This window comes from Petromyzon marinus, unplaced genomic scaffold (assembly GCF_048934315.1).
Source record: "Petromyzon marinus isolate PM22_M1 ecotype Great Lakes invasive population unplaced genomic scaffold, UKy_Petmar_22M1.pri1.0 PM_Scaffold_183, whole genome shotgun sequence".
Taxonomy (NCBI): Eukaryota; Metazoa; Chordata; class Hyperoartia; order Petromyzontiformes; family Petromyzontidae; genus Petromyzon; species Petromyzon marinus.
Window position 1 is genome coordinate 157,403 of NW_027423150.1, and position 26,718 is coordinate 184,120.

General features: G+C 56.4%; 1 protein-coding gene across 2 annotated transcripts in view; it reads left to right on the plus strand.

Annotated features, from left to right (window-relative positions):
* Window positions 1–26,666, plus strand: part of LOC116938392 (very-long-chain enoyl-CoA reductase) — a 68,224-nt gene extending 41,558 nt beyond the window's left edge. For both annotated transcript variants that reach the window (XM_076063763.1, XM_076063762.1), the window contains exons 8-12: window positions 8,407–8,479; window positions 13,407–13,450; window positions 16,184–16,241; window positions 20,601–20,689; window positions 26,580–26,666. In XM_076063763.1, the coding sequence (XP_075919878.1) occupies window positions 8,407–8,479; window positions 13,407–13,450; window positions 16,184–16,241; window positions 20,601–20,689; window positions 26,580–26,645 (330 nt within the window). In that variant the 3' untranslated portion in view covers window positions 26,646–26,666. The remainder of the gene's footprint in view (window positions 1–8,406; window positions 8,480–13,406; window positions 13,451–16,183; window positions 16,242–20,600; window positions 20,690–26,579) is intronic.
* Window positions 26,667–26,718: the final 52 nt, after the last annotated feature.

Below are 26,718 nucleotides of genomic sequence, written 5' to 3' on the forward strand. Positions count from 1 at the left end.
TTGACCACCTCGCCTGGTCTACAGGAGGTCGTGGTAGACGTTGACCACCTCGCCTGGTCTACAGGAGGTCGTGGTAGATGTTGACCACCTCGCCTGGTCTACGGGAGGTCGTGGTAGATGTTGACCACCTCGCCTGGTCTACAGGAGGTCGTGGTAGATGTTGACCACCTCGCCTGGTCTACGGGAGGTCGTGGTAGACGTTGACCACCTCGCCTGGTCTACAGGAGGTCGTGGTAGATGTTGACCACCTCGCCTGGTCTACAGGAGGTCGTGGTAGATGTTGACCACCTCGCCTGGTCTACAGGAGGTCGTGGTAGATGTTGACCACCTCGCCTGGTCTACAGGAGGTCGTGGTAGATGTTGACCACCTCGCCTGGTCTACGGGAGGTCGTGGTAGATGTTGACCACCTCGCCTGGTCTACAGGAGGTCGTGGTAGACGTTGACCACCTCGCCTGGTCTACAGGAGGTCGTGGTAGATGTTGACCACCTCGCCTGGTCTACGGGAGGTCGTGGTAGACGTTGACCACCTCGCCTGGTCTACAGGAGGTCGTGGTAGATGTTGACCACCTCGCCTGGTCTACAGGAGGTCGTGGTAGATGTTGACCACCTCGCCTGGTCTACGGGAGGTCGTGGTAGACGTTGACCACCTCGCCTGGTCTACAGGAGGTCGTGGTAGATGTTGACCACCTCGCCTGGTCTACAGGAGGTCGTGGTAGACGTTGACCACCTCGCCTGGTCTACAGGAGGTCGTGGTAGATGTTGACCACCTCGCCTGGTCTACAGGAGGTCGTGGTAGATGTTGACCACCTCGCCTGGTCTACAGGAGGTCGTGGTAGATGTTGACCACCTCGCCTGGTCTACAGGAGGTCGTGGTAGACGTTGACCACCTCGCCTGGTCTACAGGAGGTCGTGGTAGATGTTCACCACCTCGCCTGGTCTACAGGAGGTCGTGGTAGATGTTGACCACCTCGCCTGGTCTACAGGAGGTCGTGGTAGATGTTGACCACCTCGCCTGGTCTACAGGAGGTCGTGGTAGACGTTGACCACCTCGCCTGGTCTACAGGAGGTCGTGGTAGATGTTCACCACCTCGCCTGGTCTACAGGAGGTCGTGGTAGACGTTGACCACCTCGCCTGGTCTACAGGAGGTCGTGGTAGATGTTGACCACCTCGCCTGGTCTACAGGAGGTCGTGGTAGATGTTGACCATCTCGCCTGGTCTACAGGAGGTCGTGGTAGATGTTGACCACCTCACCTGGTCTACAGGAGGTCGTGGTAGATGTTGACCACCTCGCCTGGTCTACAGGAGGTCGTGGTAGATGTTGACCACCTCGCCTGGTCTACAGGAGGTGGTAGATGTTGACCACCTCGCCTGGTCTACAGGAGGTCGTGGTAGATGTTGACCACCTCGCCTGGTCTACAGGAGGTGGTAGATGTTGACCACCTCGCCTGGTCTACAGGAGGTCGTGGTAGATGTTGACCACCTCGCCTGGTCTACTGGAGGTCGTGGTAGATGTTGACCACCTCGTCTGGTCTACAGGAGGTTCGTGGTGGATGTTGACCACCTCACCTGGTACACAGGAGGTCGTGGTAGATGTTGACCACCTCGCCTGGTCTACAGGAGGTCGTGGTAGATGTTGACCACCTCGCCTGGTCTACAGGAGGTCGTGGTAGATGTTGACCACCTCGCCTGGTCTACAGGAGGTCGTGGTAGATGTTGACCACCTCGCCTGGTCTACAGGAGGTGGTAGATGTTGACCACCTCGCCTGGTCTACAGGAGGTCGTGGTAGATGTTGACCACCTCGCCTGGTCTACAGGAGGTCGTGGTAGATGTTGACCACCTCGCCTGGTCTACAGGAGGTCGTGGTAGACGTTGACCACCTCGCCTGGTCTACAGGAGGTCATGGTAGATGTTGACCACCTCGCCTGGTCTGCAGGAGGTCGTGGTAGACGTTGACTACCTCGCCTGGTCTACAGGAGGTGGTGGTAGATGTTGACCACCTCGCCTGGTCTACAGGAGGTCGTGGTAGACGTTGACCACCTGGCTTGGTTTACAGGAGGTCGTGGTAGATGTTGACCACCTCGCCTGGTCTACAGGAGGTCGTGGTAGATGTTGACCACCTCGCCTGGTCTACAGGAGGTCGTGGTAGATGTTGACCACCTCGCCTGGTCCACAGGAGGTCGTGGTAGATGTTGACCACCTCGCCTGGTCTACAGGAGGTCGTGGTAGATGTTGACCACCTCGCCTGGTCCACAGGAGGTCGTGGTAGATGTTGACCACCTCGCCTGGTCCACAGGAGGTCGTGGTAGATGTTGACCACCTCGCCTGGTCTACAGGAGGTCGTGGTAGATGTTGACCACGTCGCCTGGTCTACAGGAGGTCGTGGTAGATGTTGACCACCTCGCCTGGTCTACAGGAGGTCGTGGTAGACGTTGACCACCTCGCCTGGTCTACAGGAGGTCGTGGTAGATGTTGACCACCTCGCCTGGTCTGCAGGAGGTCGTGGTAGACGTTGACCACCTGGCTTGGTCTACAGGAGGTTGTGGTAGATGTTGACCACCTCGCCTGGTCCACAGGAGGTCGTGGTAGATGTTGACCACCTCGCCTGGTCTACAGGAGGTCGTGGTAGACGTTGACCACCTCGCCTGGTCTACAGGAGGTCGTGGTAGACGTTGACCACCTCGCCTGGTCTACAGGAGGTCGTGGTAGATGTTGACCACCTCGCCTGGTCTACAGGAGGTCGTGGTAGATGTTGACCACCTCGCCTGGTCCACAGGAGGTCGTGGTAGATGTTGACCACCTCGCCTGGTCTACAGGAGGTCGTGGTAGATGTTGACCACGTCGCCTGGTCTACAGGAGGTCGTGGTAGATGTTGACCACCTCGCCTGGTCTACAGGAGGTCGTGGTAGACGTTGACCACCTCGCCTGGTCTACAGGAGGTCGTGGTAGATGTTGACCACCTCGCCAGGTCTACAGGAGGTCGTGGTAGATGTTGACCACCTCGCCTGGTCTACAGGAGGTTGTGGTAGATGTTGACCACCTCGCCTGGTCCACGAGGTCGTGGTAGATGTTGACCACCTCGCCTGGTCTACAGGAGGTCGTGGTAGATGTTGACCACCTCGCCTGGTCTACAGGAGGTCGTGGTAGATGTTGACCACCTCGCCTGGTCTACAGGAGGTCGTGGTAGATGTTGACCACCTCGCCTGGTCTACAGGAGGTCGTGGTAGATGTTGACCACCTCGCCTGGTCTACAGGAGGTCGTGGTAGACGTTGACCACCTCGCCTGGTCTACAGGAGGTTGTGGTAGATGTTGACCACCTCGCCTGGTCTACAGGAGGTCGTGGTGGTAGATGTTGACCACCTCGCCTGGTCTACAGGAGGTCGTGGTAGATGTTGACCACCTCGCCTGGTCTACAGGAGGTCGTGGTAGACGTTGACCACCTCGCCTGGTCTACAGGAGTGGGTGAGTGAGTGGGTGAGTGGATTAGTGAGTGAGTGAGTTGGTGAGTGAGTGAGTGGGTGGGTGAGTGAGTGGCTGGGTGGGTGAGTGAGTGAGTGGGTGAGTGGGTGAGTCAGTGGATTAGTGTGTGTGTATCTGTCTGTCTGTGTGTGTCTGTGTTTGTGTCTGTGTGTATGTTTCTGTGTGTATATGTGTGTATGTGCGTCTGTGTGTGTCTGTGTGTGTGTCTGTGTGTGTGTCTGTGTGTGTGTCTGTGTGTGTGTCTGTGACTGTGTTTGTGTGTGTGTCTGTGTGTGTGTGTATGTCTCAGTGTGTATGTGTGTGTATGTGTGTATGTGACTGTGTGAGTGTGTGTATGTGTGCGTGTGACTGTGACTGTGTGTGTGTCTGTGTGTGTATGTGTCTGTGTGTGTGTTTGTGTGTGTGTATGTGTCACTGTGTGTATGTGTCACTGTGTGTGTGTGACTGTGTGTGTGTGTGACTGTGTGCGTGTGTGTGACTGTGTGTATGTGTGACTGTGTTCGTGTGAGTGTGACTATGTGTGTGTGTGTGACTATGTGTGTGTGTGACTGTGTGTGTGTGACTGTGTGTGTGTGTTTGACTGTGTGTGTGTGTTTGACTGTGTGTGTGTGACTGTGTGTGTGTGACTGTGTGTGACTGTGTGTGTGTGACTGTGTGTGTGTGTAACTGTGACTGTGTGTGTGACTGTGTGTGCGTGTCACTGTGTGTGTGTGTCACTGTGTGTGTGTGTCACTGTGTGTGTGACTGTGTGTGTGTGTGTCACTGTGTGTGTGTGACTGTGTGTGTGACTGTGTGTGTGTCACTGTGTGTGTGTATGTGTGTGTGACGTGTGTGTGTGTGTGACGTGTGTGTGTGTGACGTGTGTGTGTGTGATGTGTGTGTGTGACGTGTGTGTGTGTGTGTGACTGTGTGTGTGACTGTGTGTGTGACTGTGTGTGTGTCACTGTGTGTGTGTCACTGTGTGTGTGACTGTGTGTGTGTCACTGTGTGTGTGTGTCACTGTGTGTGTGTGTGACTGTGTGTGTGTCACTGTGTGTGTGTGTCACTGTGTGTGTGTGACTGTGTGTGTGTGTCACTGTGTGTTTGTGTCTGTGTGTGTGTCTGTTTGTGTGTGTGTCTGTGTGTATGTCTCTGTGTGTGTATGTGTGTACGTGACTGTGTGTGTGTGTCTGTGTGAGTGTGTGTATGTATGTGTGTGTGACTGTGACTGTGTGTGTCTGTGTGTGTCTGTGTGTGTGTGTGTGTCTGTGTGTGTGTGTATGTGTCACTGTGTGCGTGTGTGTGTGACTGTGTGTGTGTGTGTGACTGTGTGTGCGTGTGTGTGACTGGGTGCGTGTGTGTGTGACTGTGTGCGTGTGTGTGTGACTATATGTGTGTGTGTGACTATGTGTGTGTGTGTGACTGTGTGTGTGACTGTGTGTGTGTGTTTGACTGTGTGTGTGTGTTTGACTGTGTGTTTGACTGTGTGTGTGACTGTGTGTGTATGTGTGACTGTGTGTGCGTGTGACTGTGTGTGCGTGTGACTGTGTGTGTGTTACTGTGTGTGTGTGACTGTGTGTGTCACCGTGTGTGTGTGTGACTGTGTGTGTGTGCGACTGTGTGTGTGTGTGACTGTGTGTGTGACTGTGTGTGTGACTGTGTGTGTGTGTGACTGTGTGTGTGTGTGACTGTGTGTGTGTGACTGTGTGTGTGTGTGACTGTGTGTGTGTGTGACTGTGTGTGTGTGTGACTGTGTTTGTCACTGTGTGTGTCACTGTGTGTGTGCGTGACTGTGTGTGTGTGTGTGACTGTGTGTGTGTGTTACTGTGTGTGTGACTGTGTGTGTCTGTGTGTGTGTGTCACTGTGTGTGTGTGTCACTGTGTGTGTGACTGTGTGTGTCACTGTGTGTGTGTGTCACTGTGTGTGTCACTATGTGTGTGTGTGTCACTATGTGTGTGTGTGTCACTGTGTGTGTCACTGTGTGTGTGTGACTGTGTGTGTCACTGTGTGTGTCACTGTGTGTGTGTCACTGTGTGTGTATCACTGTGTGTGTGTGTTACTGTGTGTGTCACTGTGTGTGTCAGTTACTGTGTGTGTCACTGTGTGTGTCACTGTGTGTGTCTCTGTGTGTGTCTCTGTGTGTGTGTCACTGTGTGTGTCACTGTGTGTGTGTGTCACTGTGTGTGTGTGTCACTGTGTGTGTGTGACTGTGTGTGTGTCACTGTTTGTGTCACTGTGTGTGTGTGACTGTGTGTGTGTTTCACTGTGTGTGTCACTGTGTGTGTGTCACTGTGTGTGTGTTTCACTCTGTGTGTGTCACTGTGTGTGTCACTGTGTGTGTGTCACTGTGTGTGTCACTGTGTGTGTGTCACTGTGTGTCACTGTGTGTGTCTCTGTGTGTGTCACTGTGTGTGTCACTGTGTTTGTCTTTGTCTTTGTTGTGTTTCACTGTGTGTATCACTATGTGTGTGTGTCACTGTGTGTGTCTCTGTGTGTGTGTGTCACTGTGTGTGTCACTGTGTGTGTCTCTGTGTGTGTGTGTCACTGTGTGTGTGTGTCACTGTGTGTGTGTGTCACTGTGTGTGTCTCTGTGTGTGTCACTGTGTTTGTGTCACTGGGTGTGTGACTGTTTGTGTGTGTCACTGTGTGTGACTGTGTGTGTGTGCCACTGTGTGTGTCTCTGTGTGTGTCACTGTGTGTGTCACTGTGTGTGTGTCACTGTGTGTGTCACTGTGTGTGTGACTGTGTGGGTCACTGTGTGTGTGTGACTGTGTGTGTGTGTCACTGTGTGTGACTGTGTGTGTGTGTCACTCTGTGTGTCTCTGTGTGTGTATCACTGTGTGTGTGTGTGTTACTGTGTGTATCACTGTGTGTGTCACTGTGTGTGTGTGTCACTGTGTGTGTCACTGTGTGTGTGTGTCACTGTGTGTGTCACTGTGTGTGTCTCTGTGTGTGTCTCTGTGTGTGTGTGTCACTGTGTGTGTCACTGTGTGTGTGTCACTGTGTGTGTGTGTCACTGTGTGTGTGTGACTGTGTGTGTGTGTGTGTCACTGTGTGTGTCACTGTGTGTGTGACTGTGTGTGTGTTTCACTGTGTGTGTCACTGTGTGTGTGTCACTGTGTGTGTCACTGTGTGTGTGTGTGTCACTGTGTGTGTCTCTGTGTGTGTCACTGTGTGTGTGTCACTGTGTGTGTCACTGTGTGTGTCTCTGTGTGTGTCTCTGTGTGTGTGTGTCTCTGTGTGTGTGTGTCACTGTGTGTGTGTGTCACTGTGTGTGTGTGTCACTGTGTGTGTCTCTGTGTGTGTCACTGTGTGTGTGTCACTATGTGTGTGTGTGACTGTGTGTGTGTGTCACTGTGTGTGACTGTGTGTGTGTGTCACTGAGTGTGTCTCTGTGTGTGTCACTGTGTGTGTGTGTCACTGTGTGTGTCACTGTGTGTGTCACTGTGTGTGTGACTGTGTGTGTCACTGTGTGTGTGTGACTGTGTGTGTGTTTTACTGTGTGTGTGTCACTGTGTGTGTCACTGTGTGACTGTGTGTCACTGTGTGTGTCACTGTGTGTGTGACTGTGTGTGTGTGTCATTGTGTGTGTGTTTCACTGTGTGTGTGTGTGTCACTGTGTGTGTTTCACTGTGTGTGTCACTGTGTGTGTCACTGTGTGTGTGTCACTGTGTGTGTGTTTCACTGTGTGTGTTTCACTGTGTATGTGTGTCACTGTGTGTGTGTCTCTGTGTGTCACTGTGTGACTGTGTGTGTCTGTGTGTGTGTCTGTGTGTGTGTCTCTGTGTGTCTCTGTGTGTCACTGTGTGTGTGTGTGTCACTGTGTGACTGTGTGACTGTGTGTGTGTGTATCACTGTGTGTTTCTGTGTGTCTCTGTGTGTCTCTGTGTGTGTGTCTCTGTGTGTGTGTGTGACTGTGTGTCTCTGTGTGTGTGACTCTGTGACTGTGTGTGTGTGTCACTGTGTGTCAATGTGTGTCACTGTGTGTGTGTCACTGTTTGTGTGTGTCACACTGTGCGTCTGTGTGCCACTGTGTGATTGTGTGTGACTGTGTGTGTGTATCACTGTGTGTCTCTGTGTGTCTCTGTGTGTAACTGTGTGTCTGTGTGTGTGTGTCACTGTGTGTGTGTCTCTGTGTGTGTGACTGTGTGTCTCTGTGTGTCTCTGTGTGTGTCACTGTGTGACTGTGTGTGTGTGACTGTGTCTCTCTGTGTGTCACTGTCTGTCACTGTGTGTGTGTCACTGTGTGTGTGTGTCACTGTGTGTGTCTCTGTGTGTGTGTCTCTGTGTGTGTGTCTCTGTGTGTGACTGTGTGTGACTGTGTGTGTGTCTCTGTGTGTCCCTGTGTGTGTGTGTGACTGTGTGTGACTGTGTGTGTGTCTCTGTGTGTCTCTGTGTGTGTGTGACTGTGTGTATCACTGTGTGTCTCTGTGTGTCACTGTGTGTATCACTGTGTGTCTCTGTGTGTGTGACTGTGTGTGTGACTGTGTGTCTCTGTGTGTCTCTGTGTGTGTCTCTGTGTGTCTCTGTGTGTCTCTGTGTGTCACTGTGTGTCACTGTGTGTGTGTGTCGCTGTGTGTATCACTGTGTGTCTCTGTGTGTCACTGTGTGTATCACTGTGTGTCTCTGTGTGTCACTGTGTGTATCACTGTGTGTCTCTGTGTGTCTCTGTGTATCACTGTGTGTATCACTGTGTGTCTCTGTGTCACTGTGTGTATCACTGTGTATCACTGTGTGTCACTGTGTGTGTCACTGTGTGTGTTTCACTGTGTGTGTGTGTCACTGTGTGTGTTTCACTGTGTGTGTGTGTCACTGTGTGTGTGTCTCTGTGTGTGTGTCTCTGTGTGTCACTGTGTGACTGTGTGTCACTGTATGTGTGTCACTGTGTGTGTCTCTGTGTGTGTGTCTCTGTGTGTCTCTCTGTGTGTCTCTGTGTGTCTCCCAGAACTGCTTTTACTACTGGGGATTTGCTGCTTACCTCGCCTACTACATCAACCATCCCCTGTACAGCCCTCCCAGTGAGTGCCAGGCTAGGTGCACCAGGAGGAGGTCACGTGACAGACCCAGCAGGTAGCCATGGGTTGACCGCTGCTGTGCCAGGCTAGGTGCACCAGGAGGAGGTCACGTGACAGACCCAGCAGGTAGCCATGGGTTGTCCTCTGCTGTGCCAGGCTAGGTGCACCAGGAGGAGGTCACGTGACAGACCCAGCAGGTGCCATGGGTTGACTGCTGTGCCAGGCTAGGTGCAGATGCACCACCTGTGCCCCCTACTGAGCCAACTTGCTGTGCTTTAGCCACCCGGCGCTCCGCTCGTTGTTGTGAGCGCCGCTCCTCCGCTTTCCGTTGTTGCTGGAGGGCGACTGCCTCCAACTGCCCAGTGACCTCAGAGTGCACCTAGCCTGGCACTAGCCCCAGTAGCAGCGTCCTTCACGAGCCTCCTCCTCAGAGGCCGATCTTGACACCGCTGGTACCGGTCATCGGTAAGTCCACTCAGCTCCACGTCCTCCTGTACCACGTCACTCCATCTCTTCTCTAGCCCATGCCACTCACTCACCCACTCATCCACCCACCCACTCACCCACCCACTCACCCACTCACCCACCCACTCACACACTCACCCACCCACCCACTCACCCACCCACTCACCCACCCACCCACCTACCCACTCACTCACTCACCCACCCACCCACCCACTCACCCACTCACTCACTCACCCACCCACCCACTCACCCACCCACTCACACACTCACCCACCCACTCACACACTCACCCACCCACTCACTCACCCACCCACTCACCCACCCACCCACCCACTCACTCACCCACTCACCCACCCACTCACCAACCCACCCATCCACCCATCACTCCATCTCTTCTCTAGCCCGTGCCGCGCCCGTTTAGCCCCCTCAATCCGGCCAAACAAAAGCTGTTTCGGCATGCGGTGGCTGGGCATGCGGGCTACATGACCCAGCCATCGCAGCCTTGCCTGCCGGAGGAGCTCACCGGTGGGACCTTGCCCAGATCAGACTTTGTGCAGATCAGACTTTGTCCAGAGACACACACACACAGACATGCACACACAGACACATACGCAAACACATGCAATTGTGTGTGTGTCTGTGTGTGTGTCTGTGTTTGTGTCTGTGTGTGTGTCTGCGTGTGACTGTGTGTGTGTGTGTGACTGTGTGTGTGTGTGTCTGTGTGTGTGTGTGTGTCTGTGTCTGTGTGTGACTGTGTGTGTCTGTGGCAAAACAACCCCCTACCTCCTCGCGGTGCCGGACGGGCAACTCTGTCGTGGACAGTGCTGTGGGGGGAGGTCCAATTTTTATTGGCTCCTCCCCTCATGGCGTCTGTGACCACCACAGGGGCTTAACGGGGGCTCTGGACGGGGGCGAGGGGCTGGTAACCCCTCCACCTTCAATTAATTACCACTAAACCACGAGTTAAACTTAAATATGTAACTAATAAGCTTGTGCCGGAGGCCCCGGGGGGCCAGGCGTCTATGACGTCTCCTGGCCAAACCCCAAATGGCGGAGCCAGGAGATTGAATATCTACCCTCGGGGCTCCTCCAGAAACAACGAAAAGCCACTACGGGTGGCCACGTGGAATGTTCGAACGCTCACTGCGGAGGAGAGGCTGCCACTCCTCTGTCGGGAGCTGGACCGGTACCGCCTGGATCTATGTGGCATTCAGGAGGTCCGGTGGACCGGCTCTGGCTCCTGCCACCATGAGGGGTGGACAGTCCTCTACTCGGGGCAGCAGACTGCTAAACAACAGGGTGTGGCTCTTCTTTTGAACAAAAGAGTGAAGGGGTGGCGTGGGAGCGTGGCGGTGAGGTGTGGGAAGCTGTAAGCCCCAGGCTACTTTGGGCTCGCCTTCCCATCAACCGGAGGCGAGGAGCGGTGGTCGTGGTTACTTATGCCCCCACCGAAGATGAACATCCGTGGAGGGATGCAGGCAAAGCCGATGAGTCAGATGCCTTCTATCACCTCCTGTCACAGGTGCTGGCTAAAGTGGCCCCTCGGGATAGAGTCATCATGTTGGGTGGCTTCAATGCCCGAGTTGGTCATGATACTGGCACCTGGTCTGGAGTGATTGGAGGGCATGGGCCAGATCAGCTCAATAACAACGGTAGGAGGCTGCTAGATTTTTGTGCAGCCCATGGGCTTGTAATTACCAACACGCTGTTCCGGCATCGGCGCATCCACACAACATCATGGATGCATGCCGGGTCCAAGCAAGAACATCTGCTGGACTACATAGTGACGGACCAGCGGATGCGAGCCCATGTCCTTGACACCAGGACCTACCGTGGAGCTGATCTGCCCTCTGACCATCGACTAGTCATCTGTAAGATGCGCCTGCCATTCTTCCACTCCGGTGGTGGGTGTACACCCAGGACCCCATTCCAACCTAAAGTGGCCCGGTCTCAGTTATCTGATGAAAGTTGCAAGCGAGAATTTCATCATCGCTTGCGGCTGGGATTGGAATCGTCCCTGACTCCTCCTGATGTCGAGGGTAAATGGGCGAGGTTTAGGACTGTGACTCATGCAGCTGCAATGGCTGCTTTGGGTACGCAGTCCAGACCTCCCCAGAGACGCTGGCTGACAGAGGAGGTGTTCAGGATGGTTGAGAAAAAGCGACAGGCCCACTGTCATCGGCTACAGAATCCCACATCAGAGAATGAGGAGGCTTACCGCAGCCTTCGCTCGGAGGTTCGGAGAGCCGTGAGGCGCTGCAAGGATGGGTGGTGGTCGCGGGTTGCTGAGGAGATGGAGTCTGCCTCAGTGGCCCGTGATCACAAATCTCTATTTAACTTCATCAAAAAAGTAACCTGCAGCGCCACACCTATCACCATAATTAGGGGAAAAAACGGTGATCCAATCTCCGACCACCAGGAACAGGTTTGCAGATTTGCTGAGCATTTCTGTGAGGTCCTGGGGGAGGGAAAATCCCTCAGCCAGGAAAACATTGTGGCACAAAGTGAGGATGACCCTGCTGAGGCTGCGGTGCCTCAAATATTGGAAGAAGTCACCCCTTGTGAGTGGCTGGCTGAGGTGCCATCTGTTGAGGAAGTACTGAAGGCGATCCGGAGTCTGAGACCAGGAAAGGCAGCGGGCAGAGATGATCTCCCAAGCGAAATGCTGAGGGAGGGTGGCGTTTGTGCACAGACTGCCCTATATGACATAACAACGGTCTGGACCACTGGACGGGTCCCGCAGGATTGGAAGGATGCCCTGGTGGTCCCCCTTCTTAAAACAACTACAGGGGCATCTCACTCCTCAGTGTGCCGGGAAAGGTCCTGGCAAGGATTATTCAGCATCGCCTTGCCAGGCACGCTGAGGAGAGGCTTGCGGAGCCCCAATGCGGTTTCAGGAAAGGGCGGTCCTGCACAGATGCCATATTTTCTGTCCGTCTGCTACAGCAGAGGTGTAGGGAATTCCAACAAGACCTACATCTCTGCTTTATTGACCTGGTCAAGGCCTATGATACCATCAGCAGGCCTGGGCTCTGGGTTGTTCTTCGTGCTTTTGGAGTACCTGACCCTCTGCTCACGATCATTAAGGACCTTCATGATGGTGAGCGGGCCCGGGTAAAACTACGTGGCCGGGAGTCAGAGCCATTCCCTGTACACCTTGGGGTGCGACAGGGATGTCCTCTGGCTCCCACATTATTTAACATCTATTTTGACCACGTAGTTCGTGAAGCCTTCAATAGCTGTACCGGGGGAATCTCCATATGGTACAGATATAATGGGAGGCTGATCGATGCCCGGGTGCGGTCAAGGGATGGCTCCCTATTGCTCAACCACGTTATGTATGCTGATGATTTGGTAATAGCTGCTCATTCAGAGGAGGAGTTGGAGACGCTGCTGCTGAGACTGGAGCGTGCCACTAAGAGGTGGGGCCTTACCATCAGCCCCACCAAAACTAAGCACCTGCCTGGGTATTTTGTACCATCGGACACTCCACCCCCACAACTCCCAATCGGTGATGGGGCAGTTGTGGAGAGAGTGGAGAGTTTCCCATACCTGGGCAGTGTGCTTATGACCAGCTCGAGTTTAACAGCAGAGGTCTCACTCCGAATCAGTCGAGCGGCAATATCTTTTCATCGGTTACGTAACGCTGTGTGGAAGCTACCTGGTCTGTCGCTCCGCACTAAGCTTCAGGTCTTCTTGGCCACGGTCATTCCCTCCCTTCTCTACGCTTGCGAAACGTGAACCCCCCTAATGGAACATCTTCGCCGGTTAGAAACATTTAGGCTGGCCTGCCTACGATCCATCCTGGGTTTAACCAGACTGGATTGTGTGAGGGGCTCACAAATCCTTGAAAGATCTGGGCAAGGTCCCATCGGTGAGCTCCTCCGGCGGGGAAGGCTGCGATGGCTGGGTCATGTAGCCCGCATGCCCAGCCACCGCATGCCGAAACAGCTTTTGTTCGGCCGGATTGAGGGGGCTAAGCGGGCGCAGCACGGGCTAGAGAAGAGATGGAGTGATGTGGTACAGGAGGACGTGGAGCTGAGTGGACTTGCCGATGACTGGTACCAGCGGTGTCAAGATCGCCCTCTGTGGAGGAGGCTCGTGAAGGATGCTACTGGGCAGTTGGAGGCAGTCGCCCTCCAACAACAACGGAGGGCGGAGGAGCGACGCTCACAACAGCGAGCGGAGCGCCGGGTGGCTAAAGCACAGCAGGTTGGCACAGTAGGGGGCACAGGTGGTGCATCAGCCAGTCATCTCAGTCAGTCGACCCGTGGCACCTGGGTCTGCCCCGTGACCTCCTGCCAGCGAGCGTTCGACACTTCACGTGGCCTCAGGGTGCACATAGCCTGGCACAAGCGTCGTGGTGACGTCACCGCCACTTAGTGGCGAATGGCGGTTGTTGTTGTTTTGTGTCTGTGTGTGTGTGACTGTATGTGTCTGTGTGTGACTGTGTGTGTGTGTGCAGTATACAAGGAGAAGCAGGTCTTCCTGGGTTTCATCACTTTCCTGGTGAGTTCCTCTCCAGTAGCAGGCAAATTGAGCCCAGCGTCAAAACAACGACAACACCACCACCATCACCACCACCCCCACCACCACCACCATCACAACCACCATCACCACCATCACTACCATTACCACCACCACCACCACCACCCCCCTCGCTCCCCTTGCGAGTTGCTGGCCCGAGACCCCTTCTCGCGAGCCACGTCCACGGACTCCGATCCGGAGCCCGAGACCAGCGAAAAGCTCCCGGGTCCCCGGGGTTCACCCTCCCGTCGGAGTTCCCGTGCCCCCTTCCCGAACTTGGTGACGGCATCCCGGACCGCCGGGCGTGCGGGGGAATCCCACGGGGATTGGAAAGATCTCGCCCCCCCCCCCCCCCACTCTTCGCCAAGCCACGCCGTGGCTAAGTGACCCAGCCCGGCCGCCCGCCCGCCCGGAGGAGCCAGGAGGAGCTCGCCGACGGGGGACTCTGTCCGGGTCGTTTCGAGGAATCCGCGAGGGCCTCGCCGCGGCTCAAGGGAGCGCGGCCTCCTTTTTTTTTTTTTTTTGCCGGGGGGGGCGGACCCGGAGGGATGAAAATTCGCGGGCAGGCCCCCGGCCCTGAAACGCGTCTCTAACCCGGCGAAGGTGTTCCGTTACCCGGGGAAGGGGGGGCGGGGGGTCGGACCGCACGGGCCGTTAACGACCGCAGGGGCGGTTAAATTTTGATTTGAAGCTTTGGTGACCGCAGTGATTCATATTGTTAGCTCTTTCGGTAAAGTCACCACGTTGAAGGGAAACAATGAAATGATAAAAATATATATATGAAACAATTTACAAAAATCTCACGACGTTTCGACCATAACAAAATTAATGCAAACCGACACACCTGATGACGACCGTTTGCGTTATGGTCGAAACGTCCGTGAGAATTTTTATTGTTTTATATGTATTTTATTATTTTATTGTTTCCCTTCAACGTGGTGACTTTTTTTCCGAAAGAGCTAAGAATATGAACCGCAGGGGCATCTCGCTCCTCGGCGTGTCCCGGGAGAGGTCCCCGGCGAGGATTATTCGGCGTCGCCTCGCCGGGCACGCTGAGGAGAGGCTTGCGGAGCCCCAGTACGGTCGCAGGAAAGGGCGGTCCTGCACGGATGCCATATTCTCTGTCCCGTCTGCTACAGCAGAGGTGTAGGGAATTTCGACAAGGCCTTCATCTCTGCTTTATTGACCTGGTCAAGGCCTGTGATGCCATAAGTAGGCCCTGGGCTCTGGGTTGTTCTTCGTGCTTTTGGAGTACCTGACCCTCTGCTTTACGTCATTAAGGGCCTTCATGATGGTGAGCGGGCCCGGGTAAAACTACGTGGTCGGGAGTCGGAGCCATTCCCTGTACACCTTGGGGTGCGACAGGGATGTCCTCTGGCTCCCACATTATTTAACATCGATTTCGACCACGTAGTTCGTGAAGCCTTCAGTAGCTGTACCGGGGGAATCTCCATATGGTACAGATATAATGGGAGGCTGATTGATGCCTGGGTGCGGTCAAGGGATGGCTCCCTATTGCTCAACCACGTTATGTATGCTGATGATTTGGTAATAGCTGCTCATTCAGAGGAGGAGTTGGAGACGCTGCTGCTGAGACTGGAGCTTGCCACTAAGAGATGTGGCCTTACCATCAGCCCCACCAAATCTAAGCACCTGCCTGGGTATTTTGTACCATCGGGCACTCCACCCCCACAACTCCCAATCCGTGATGGGGCAAGTGTGGAGAGAGTGGAGAGTTTCCCATACCTGGGCAGTGTGCTTATGACCGGCTCCGGTTTGACAGCAGAGGTCTCACTCCGAATCGGTCGAGCGGCAATATCTTTTCATCGGTTGCGTAACGCTGTGTGGAAGCTACCTGGTCTGTCGCTCCGCACGAAGCTTCAGGTCTTCTCGGCCACAGTCATTCCCTCCCTTCTCTACGCTTGCGAAATGTGGACCCCCCTAATGGAACATCTTCGCCGGTTAGAAACATTTAGGCTGGCCTGCCTACGATCCATCCTGGGTTTAACCAGGCTGGATTGTGTGAGGAGCTCACAAATCCTTGAAAGATCTGGACAAAGTCCTATCGGTGAGCTCCTCCGGCAGGCAATGCTGCGTTGGCTGGGCCATGTAGCCCGCATGCCCAAACAGCTTTTGTTCGGCCGGATCGAGGGGGCTAAACGGGCGCGGCACGGGCTAGAGAAGAGATGGAGTGATGTGGTACAGGAGGACGTGGAGCTGAGTGGACTTGCCGATGACTGGTACCAGCGGTGTCAAGATCGACCTCTGTGGAGGAGGCTCGTGAAGGACGCTACTGGGCAGTTGGAGGCAGTCGCCCTCCAACAACAACGGAGGGCGGAGGAGCGACGCTCACAACAACGAGCGGAGCGCCGGGTGGCTAAAGCACAGCAGGTTGGCACAGAAGGGGGCACAGGTGGTGCATCAGCCAGTCATCTCAGTCATCTCAGTCAGTCGACCCATGTCACCTGCTGGGTCTGCCCCGTGACCTCCTGCCAGCGGGCGTTCGACACTTCACGTGGCCTCAAGGTGCACATAGCCTGGCACAAGCGTCGTGGTGACGTCACCGCCACTTAGTGGCGAATGGAGGTTGTGTGTGTGTGGTGTGTGTCAGTGTGTGTCAGTATCTGTCAGTGTGTGCGTGTTACCACCAGCACTTGCCCGTGCCCACTCCTGTTCACGGCTTCCTGGGTGATCTTTGTCTGTCTCTCTTCACAGATTTGCGAGTTGGGAAACTTCTCAATCCACATCGCACTGAGAGACCTCCGCCCAGCTGGTGAGACTTTGACACCGTGGTGAGGGTGGTGGTGGTGGTGATGGTGGTGGTGATGATGGTGGTGAGGGTGGTGGTGGTGGTGGTGGTGAGGGTGGTGGTGGTGGTGGTGGTGATGGTGGTGGTGATGATGGTTGTGGTGATGGTTGTGGTGAGGGTGGTGGTGGTGAGGGTGGTGGTGGTGATGGTGGTGGTGGTGATGGTGGTGGTGATGGTGGTGGTGGTGATGGTGGTGAGGGTGGTGGTGGTGAGGGTGGTGGTGGTGGTGGTGGTGATGGTGGTAATGATGGTTGTGGTGAGGGTGGTGGTGGTGGTGATGGTGGTGGTGATGGTGGTGGTGATGATGGTGGTGAGGGTGGTGGTGGTGAGGGTGGTGAGGGTGGTGGTGGTGGTGGTGGTGATGGTGGTGATGATGGTTGTGGTGAGGGTGGTGGTGGTGATGGTGGTGGTGGTGGTGGTGATGGTGGTGGTGAGGGTGGTGAGGGTGGTGGTGGTGAGGGTGGTGAGGGTGGTGGTGGTGGTGATGGTGGTAATGATGGTTGTGATGGTGGTGGTGATGGTGGTGGTGATGGTGGTTGTGGTGAGGGTGGTGGTGGTGGTGGTGGTGGTGATGGTGGTGGTGATGGTGGTGGTGAGGGTGGCGAGGGTGGTGGTCGTGAGGGTGGTGAGGGTGGTGGTGGTGGTGATGGTGGTGGTGATGGTGGTGATGGTGGTGGTGAGGGTGGTGAGGGTGGTGGTGGTTAGGGTGGTGAGGGTGGTGGTGGTGATGATGGTTGTGGTGAGGGTGGTGGTGGTGATGGTGGTGGTGATGGTGGTGGTGGTGGTGGTGATGGTGGTGGTGATGGTGGTGGTGATGGGTCGCAATGGGTCTCTATGAGTGTGGATCTCTATGGTCTGTGTGTGTGTCTGTGTGTGTGTGGCTCTTCTTTTGAATAAAAGAATGAAGGGGGCGTGGGAGCGTGGCGGTGAGGTTTGGGAAGCTGTAAGCCCCAGGCTACTTTGGGCTCGCCTTCCCATCAACCGGAGGCGAGGAATGGTGGTCGTGGTTACTTATGCCCCCACCGAAGATGAGCATCCATGGAGGGATGCAGGCAAAGCCGATGAGTCAGATACCTTCTATGACCTCCTGTCACAGTTGCTGGCTGACGTGGCCCCTCGGGATAGAGTCATCATGTTGGGTGACTTCAATGCCCGAGTTGGTCATGATACTGGCACCTGGTCTGGAGTGATTGGAGGGCATGGGCCAGATCAGCTCAATAACAACGGTAGGAGGCTACTAGATTTTTGTGCAGCCCATGGGCTTGTAATTACCAACACGCTGTTCCGGCATCGGCACATCCACACAACATCATGGATGCATGCTGGGTCCAAGCAAGAACATCTGCTGGACTACATAGTAACGGACCAGCGGATGCGAGCCCATGTCCTTGACACCAGGACCTACCGTGGAGCTGATCTGCCCTCTGACCATTGACTAGTCATCTGTAAGATGCGCCTGCCATTCTTCCACTCCGGTGGTGGGTGTACACCCAGGACCCCATTCCAACCTAAAGTGGCCTGGTCTCAGTTATCTGATAAAAGTTGCAAGCGAGAACTTCATCATCGCTTGCGGCTGGGATTGGCATCGTCCCCGACTCCTCCTGATGTCGAGGGTAAATGGGCGAGGTTTACGACTGTGACTCATGCAGCTGCAATGGCTGCTTTGGGTACGCGGTCCAGACCTCCCCAGAGACCCTGGCTGACAGAGGAGGTGTTCAGGATGGTTGAGAAAAAGCGACAGGCCCACTGTGATCGGCTACAGGAGGTTCGGATAGCCGTGAGGCGCTGCAAGGATGGGTGGTGGTCGCGGGTTGCTGAGGAGATGGAGTCTGCCTCAGTGGCCCGTGATCACAAATCTCTATTTCACTCCATCAAAAAAGTAACCTGCAGCGCCACACCTATTACCATCATTAGGGGAAAAAACGGTGATCCAATCTCCGACCCCCAGGAACAGGTTTACAGATTTGCTGAGCATTTCTGTGAGTTCCTGGGGGAGGGAAAATCCCTCAGCCAGGAAAACATCGTGGCACAAAGTGAGGATGACCCTGCTGAGGCTGCGGTGCCTCAAATATTGGAAGAAGTTACCCCCTGTGAGTGGCTGGCTGAGGTGCCATCTGTTGAGGAAGTACTGAAGGCGATACGGAGTCTGAGACCAGGAAAGGCAGCGGGCAGAGATGATCTCCCAAGCGAAATGCTGAGGGAGGGTGGCGTTTGTGCACAGACTGCCCTATATGACATCATAACAACGGTCTGGACCACTGGACGGGTTCCGCAGGATTGGAAGGATGCCCTGGTGGTCCCCCTTTTTAAGAAGGGGGACCGCACAGACTGTAACAACTACAGGGGCATCTCACTCCTCAGTGTGCCGGGAAAGGTCCTGGCAAGGATTATTCAACATCGCCTTGCCAGGCACGCTGAGGAGAGGCTTGCGGAGCCCCAATGCGGTTTCAGGAAAGGGCGGTCCTGCACAGATGCCATATTTTCTGTCTGTCTGCTACAGCAGAGGTGTAGGGAATTCCAACAAGACCTACATCTCTACTTTATTGACCTTGTCAAGGCCTATGATACCATCAGTAGTCCTGGGCTCTGGGTTGTTCTTCGTGCTTTTGGAGTACCTGACCCTCTGCTCACGATCATTAAGGACCTTCATGATGGTGAGCGGGCCCGGGTAAAACTATGTGGCCGGGAGTCAGAGCCATTCCCTGTGCACCTTGGGGTGCGACAGGGATTTCCTCTGGCTCCCACATTATTTAACATCTATTTTGACCACGTAGTTCGTGAAGCCTTCAATAGCTGTACCGGGGGAATCTCCATATGGTACAGATATAATGGGAGGCTGATCGATGCCCAGGTGCGGTCAAGGGATGGCTCCCTATTGCTCAACCACATTATGTATGCTGATGATTTGGTAATAGCTGTTCAGTCAGAGGAGGAGTTGGAGATGCTGCTGCTGAGACTGGAGCGTGCCACTAAGAGGTGGGGCCTTACCATCAGCCCCACCAAAACTAAGCACCTGCCTGGGTTTTTGTACCATCGGACACTCCACCCCCACAACTCCCAATCGGTGATGGGGCAGTTGTGGAGAGAATGGAGAGTTTCCCATACCTGGGCAGTGTGCTTATGACTGGCTCCAGTTTAACAGCAGAGGTCTCACTCCGAATCAGTTGAGCGGCAATATCTTTTCATCAGTTGCGTAACGCTTTGTGGAAGCTACCTGGTCTGTCGCTCCGCACTAAGCTTCAGGTCTTCTCGGCCACGGTCATTCCCTTCTCTACGCTTGCGAAACGTGGACCCACCTAATGGAACATCTTCGTCGGTTAGAAACATTTAGGCTGGCCTGCCTACGATCCATCCTGGGTTTAACCAGACTGGATTGTGTGAGGAGCTCACAAATCCTTGAAAGATCTGGGCAAGGTCCCATCGGTGAGCTCCTCCGGCGGGGAAGGTTGCGATGGCTGGGTCATGTAGCCCGCATGCCCAGCCACCGCATGCCGAAACAGCTTTTGTTCGGCCGGATTGAGGGGGCTAAGCGGGCGCAGCACGGGCTAGAGAAGAGATGGAGTGATGTGGCTCGTGAAGGATGCTACTGGGCAGTTGGAGGTAATCGCCCTCCACCAACAACGGAGGGCGGAGAAGCGACGCTCACAACAACGAGCGGAGTGCCGGGTGGCTAAAGCACAGCAGGTTGGCACAGTAGAGGGTACAGGTGGTGCATCAGCCAGTCATCTCAGTCAGTCGACCCGTGGCACCTGGGTCTGCCCCGTGACCTCCTGCCAGCGGGCATTCGACACTTGACGTGGCCTCAGGGTGCACATAGCCTGGCACAAGCGTCGTGGTGACGTCACCGCCACTTAGTGGCGAATGGCGGTGGTTGGTTGTGTGTCAGTGTGAGTGTGTGTCAGTGTGTGTCAGTGTGAGTGTGTGTCAGTGTGAGTGTGTGTCAGTGTGTCAGTGTCAGTGTGTGTCAGTGTGAGTGTGTGTCAGTGTGAGTGTGTGTCAGTGTGTGTCAGTGTGAGTGTGTGTCAGTGTGAGTGTGTGTCAGTGTGAGTGTGTGTCAGTGTGTGTCAGTGTGTGTCAGTGTGAGTGTGTGTCAGTGTGAGTGTGTCAGTGTGAGTGAGTGTGAGTGTCAGTGTGAGTGAGTGTGTGTCAGTGTGAGTGTGTGTCAGTGTAAGTGTGTGTCAGTGTGAGTGAGTGTGTCAGTGTGTGTCAGTGTGAGTGAGTGTGAGTGTGTCAGTGTGTGTTCTGCTGCTACTCGCTACTCACAGCACTTGCCCCTACAATCCGTTAGAGGCTGCACGGGTGACCTTTGTCTGTGTGGCGCAGGATCTAAGGCTCGCAAGATCCCCTACCCAACGAGGAATCCATTCACCTGGCTATTCAAGCTCGTGTCTTGCCCCAACTACACATACGAGGTGTAGACACACACAGACACACAGACACACACACACAGACACACACACAGACACTCACAAACACTCACAGACACACACACAGACACACACACACAGACACACACACACAGACACTCAACAAATATAAAGGTGCCCGTCTAGCCTCAGTAGGGGCAAGTGCTGTTAGTAGCGAGTAGCAGCAGCATCTCCTAAACAACACAGACACACTCACTCACCCACTCACTTCACTAACTCAATCTGCCACTCACCCACCCACTCACCACCTACACTCACCCACCCACTCACCCACCCACCCACTCACTCACTCTCCCATCCACCCACTCACTCACCCACCCACTCACTCACCTCACCCACATCTCCTCACTCACCCACCCACCCACCCATCACTCACCTCACCCACCCACCTCACTCACTCACTCACCTCACCCACCCACTCACTCACCCACCCACCCACTCACTCACCCTCCCACTCACTCACCTCACCCACTCACTCACCCACTCACTCACCCACTCACTCACCCACTCACTCACCTCACCCACCCACTCACCGACTCACTCACCCTCCCACCCACCCACTCACTCACCCACACACCCACCCACCACCCCTCCCACTCACACTCACCCCCACACCCACCCACACACCCACCCACCCACACACCCACCCACCCACTCACCCACACCACCCACCCCCTCCCATCACCCACTCACTCACCTCACCCACCCACTCACCCACCCACCCACTCACTCACTCACCCACCCACCCACCCACTCACTCACCCACTCACCCACTCACACACTCACTCACCCACCCACCCACTCACTCACTCACCCACCACCCACTCACCCACTCACCTACTCACCCACTCACCCACTCACTCACTAACTCACCCACCCACTCACCCACCCACTCACCCACCCACTCACTCACCCACCCACCCACTCACCCACCACCCACTCACTCACTCACCCACTCACTCACCCACCCCACCCACTCACTCACCCACCCACCCACCCACCCACTCACTCACTCACCCACCCCACCCACTCACTCACTCACCCACTCACTCACTCACTCACCCACCCACTCACTCACCCACCCACTCACTCACCTCACCCACTCACTCACTCACCCACCCACTCACTCACTCACCCACCCACTCACTCACCTCACCCACTCACCCACACCCACCACACCCACCCACACACCCACCCACCCACACACCCACCCACCCACCCACACACCCACCACCACCCACACACCCACCCACCCACCCACACACCCACCCTCCACTCACCACACCCCACCCCCCTCACCCACCCACCCACTCACTCACTCACCTCACCCACCCACTTACCCACTCACTTACCCACCCACTCACTCACCCACTCACTCACCCACCCACTCACCCACCACCCACTCACTCACCCACTCACTCACTCACTCACCCACTCACCCACCCACTCACTCACTCACCCACACACCCACTCAACCACCCACACACCCACCCACACCCACCCACCCACACACCCACACACCCACTCACCCACACACCCACCCACCCCCTCACCCACCCACCCACTCACTCACCTCACCCACCCACTCACCCACTCACTTACCCACCCACTCACTCTCCACTCACTCACCACCCACCCACTCACTCACCCACCCACCCACTCACTCACCCACTCACCCACCCACCCACCCACTCACTCACCCACACACCCTCACACCCACTCAACCACCCACTCAACCACTCACCCACTCACCCATCCACTACACACTCACCCACCCACCCACCACTCACTCACTCACCACCCACTCACTCACTCACCACCCACCACTCACTCACCCACCCACTCACTCACCCACTCACTCACTCACCCACCCACTCACTCACCCACCACACCCACTCAACCACCCACTCAACCACTCACCCACTCACCCATCCACTCACACACTCACCCACCCACCCACCCACTCACTCACTCACCCACCCACTCACTCACTCACTCACCCACCCACTCACCCACGCACTCACCCACTCACCCACCCACTCACCCACTCACTCACTCTCTCACCCACCCACTCAACCACTCACCCACGCACTCACCACCCCACCCACTCACCCACCCACTCACTCACCCACTCACTCACTCACCCACTCACTCACCCACCCACTCCACTCACTCACTCACCCACCACCCACTCACCACCACTCAACCACTCACCCACCCACTCACCCACTCACCCATCCATCCACTCACCCACCCACTCACTCACTCACCCATCCACCCACTCACCCACCCACCCACTCACTCACCCATCCACCCACTCACCCACCCACCCACTCACCCACCCACTCACCCACTCACTCACCCATCCACCCACTCACCCACCCACTCACCCACCACTCACCCACCCACTCACTCCCCACCCACTCACCCACCCACTCACCCACCCACTCACCCACTCACCCACCCACTCCAACCACCCACTCACCCCCACTCACCCACCCACTCACCCACCCACTCACCACCCACTCCACTCACCACCCACCCACCCACTCACCACCACCACCCACCCACCCACCCACTCACCCCCCACTCACTCACCCACTCACCCACCCACTCACTCACCTACTCACCCACCCACCCACCCACTCACCCACCAACTCACCCACTCACCCACTCACCCACCCACTCACCCACCCACCCACCCACTCACTCACACACCCACCCACTCACCCACCCACTCACCCATCCACCCACTCACTCACCCACCCACTCACCCACTCATTCACCTCACCCACTCACTCACCTCACCCACTCACTCACTCACCTTACCCACTCACTCACCCACCACCCACTCACCCACCCACTCACCCACACCCACCCACTCACCCACCCACTCACCCACTCACTCACCTCACCCATTCACTCACCCTCACCCATTCACTCACCTCACCCACCCACTCACCTCACCCACCCACTCACCTCACCCACCCACTCACCCACCCACTCACCCACCCACCCACCCACACACCAACCCACTCACCCATCCACCCACTCACCCACTCACCCACCCACTCACCAACCCACTCACCCACTCCACTCTCACCCACCCACCCACTCACCCTCCACCCACTCACCCATCCACCCACCCACACACTCACCCACTCACCCACCCACTCACCCACCCACTCACCCACCCACTCACTCACACCCACCCACTCACCCACTCACCCACCCACTCACCATCCACCCACTCACTCACCCACCCACTCACCCACTCATTCACCTCACCCACTCACTCACCTCACCCACTCACTCACTCACCTTACCCACTCACTCACCCACCCACCCACTCACCCACCCCACCCACTCACTCACCCACCACCACCACCACTCACCCACCCACCACCACTCACCCACTCACCCACTCCTCACTCTCACCCACCCCTCAACCACTCACCCACGCACTCACCCACCCCACCCACTCACCCACCCACTCACTCACCCACTCACCCACTCACCCACCCCCACTCACTCACTCACCACCACTCACTCACCCACTCACCCTCCCACTCACTCACTCACCCACACACCCACTCACCCACCCACTCAACCACTTACCCACCCACTCACCCACTCCACCCATCCATCCACTCACCCACCCACTCACTCACCCATCCACCCATCCACCCACTCACCCATCCACCCACTCACCCACCCACCCACTCACTCACCCACCCCCACCCACCCACCCACTCACCCACCCACTCACCCACTCACTCACCCATCCACCCACTCACCCACTCACCCACCCACTCACCCACCCACTCACTCACCCACCCACTCACCCACCCACTCACCCACCCACTCACTCACCACCCACTCACCCAGCCCACCCACCCACTCACCCCACCCACCCACCTCACTCACCCACCCACGCACTCACATCACACCACCCACTCACCCACTCACCCACCCACTCACTCCATCCACCCACTCACCCACCCACCACTCCACCCACTCACCCACCCACTCACTCACCTACTCACCCACCCACCCACCCACTCACCCCACCAACTCACCCACTCACCCACTCACCCACCCACTCACCCACCCACCCACCCACTCACTCACACACCCACCCACTCACCCACTCACCCACTCCACTCACCCATCCACCCACTCACTCACCCACCCACTCACCCACTTCACCTCACCCACTCACTCACCTCACCCACTCACTCACTCACCTACCCTCTCCACTCACCCACCCACTCCACTCACACCTCACCACCACTCACCCACACACCCACCCACTCACCCACCCACTCACCCACTCTCACTCCTCACCCATTCACTCACCTCACCCACCCACTCACCTCACCCACCCACTCACCTCACCCACCCACTCACCCACCCACTCACCCACCCACCCACCACCCACCCACACACCACCCACCACCCATCCACCCTCACCCACTCACCCACCCACTCCACCAACCCACTCACCACCCACTCACTCACCCACCCACCCACCCACCCACCACCCATCCACCCACTCCACCCACTCACCCACCCACCCACCACCCACTCCACCACTCACCCACCCACACCCACTCACTCACCACCACTCACCCACCCCACTCACACACCACTCACCATCCACCCACTCACTCACCACCCACTCACCCACTCACCTCACCCACCACTCACTCACCCACTCACTCACTCACCTTACCCACTCACTCACCCACCCACCCACTCACCCACCCACTCACCCACCCACTCACCCACTCACTCACCTCACCCATTCACTCACCCTCACCTCACCACTCACCCACCCACTCACCTCACCCACCCACTCACCTCACCCACCCACTCACCCACCCACTCACCCACCCACCCACCCACACACCAACCCACTCACCCATCCACCCACTCACCCACTCACCAACCCACTCACCCACCCACTCACCCACCCACAAACCCACTCACCCACCCACCCTCACTCACCCACTCACCCATCACCACTCCACACTCACTCACTCACCCACTCACCCACTCACTCACTCACCCACCCACTCACCCACCCACTCACTCACCCACCCACTCACCCACTCACTCACCTCACCCACTCACCCACCCACTCACTCACGTCACCCACCCACTCACCCACTCACTCACCCACCCACCCACTCAGCCACTCACTCACCTCACCCACTCACCCACCCACTCACTCACGTCACCCACCCACTCACTCACCCACTCACCCACCCATCCACCCACTCACTCACCCACTCACCCACTCAGCCACACACCCACTCGCCCACCCACTCAACCACTCACCCACTTACCCATCCACCCACTCACCCACTCACTCACCTCACCCACTCACCCACCCACTCACTCACTCACGTCACCCACCCACTCACCCACTCACTCACCCACCCACTCACCCACTCACCCACTCACCCACCCACTCACCCACTCACCCACCCACCCATCCACCCACTCACTCACCCACCCATCCACCCACTCACTCACCCACTCACCCACCCACTCAGCCACACACCCACTCGCCCACCCACTCGCCCACCCACTCAACCACTCACCCACTTACCCATCCACTCACACACTCACCCACCCCCACTCACCCACTCACTCACTCACTCACCACCCCACTCACCCACCCACTCACCCACTCACCCATCCATCCACTCACCCACCCACTCACTCACCTATCCACCAAATCACTCACACACACACACAGACAAAGCTCCCCCCCCGCGTAGCCTGTAACAGACTGTTGGGGCAAGTGCTTTTGGGCCAGCGCACATCCAGCTGATTCGCTACTCTGTGTCGTTGCTGCTGTGTCTAGGTTGGGGCCTGGCTAAGTTTCACCATCATGACCCAGACCCTAGCAGGTAAGAAGTTCGGACCCTGACGATATCTGTAGCCATGATGGCGAGGGGAGATGTTGACTACCTCGCCTGGTACGCAGGAGGTTGTGGTAGATG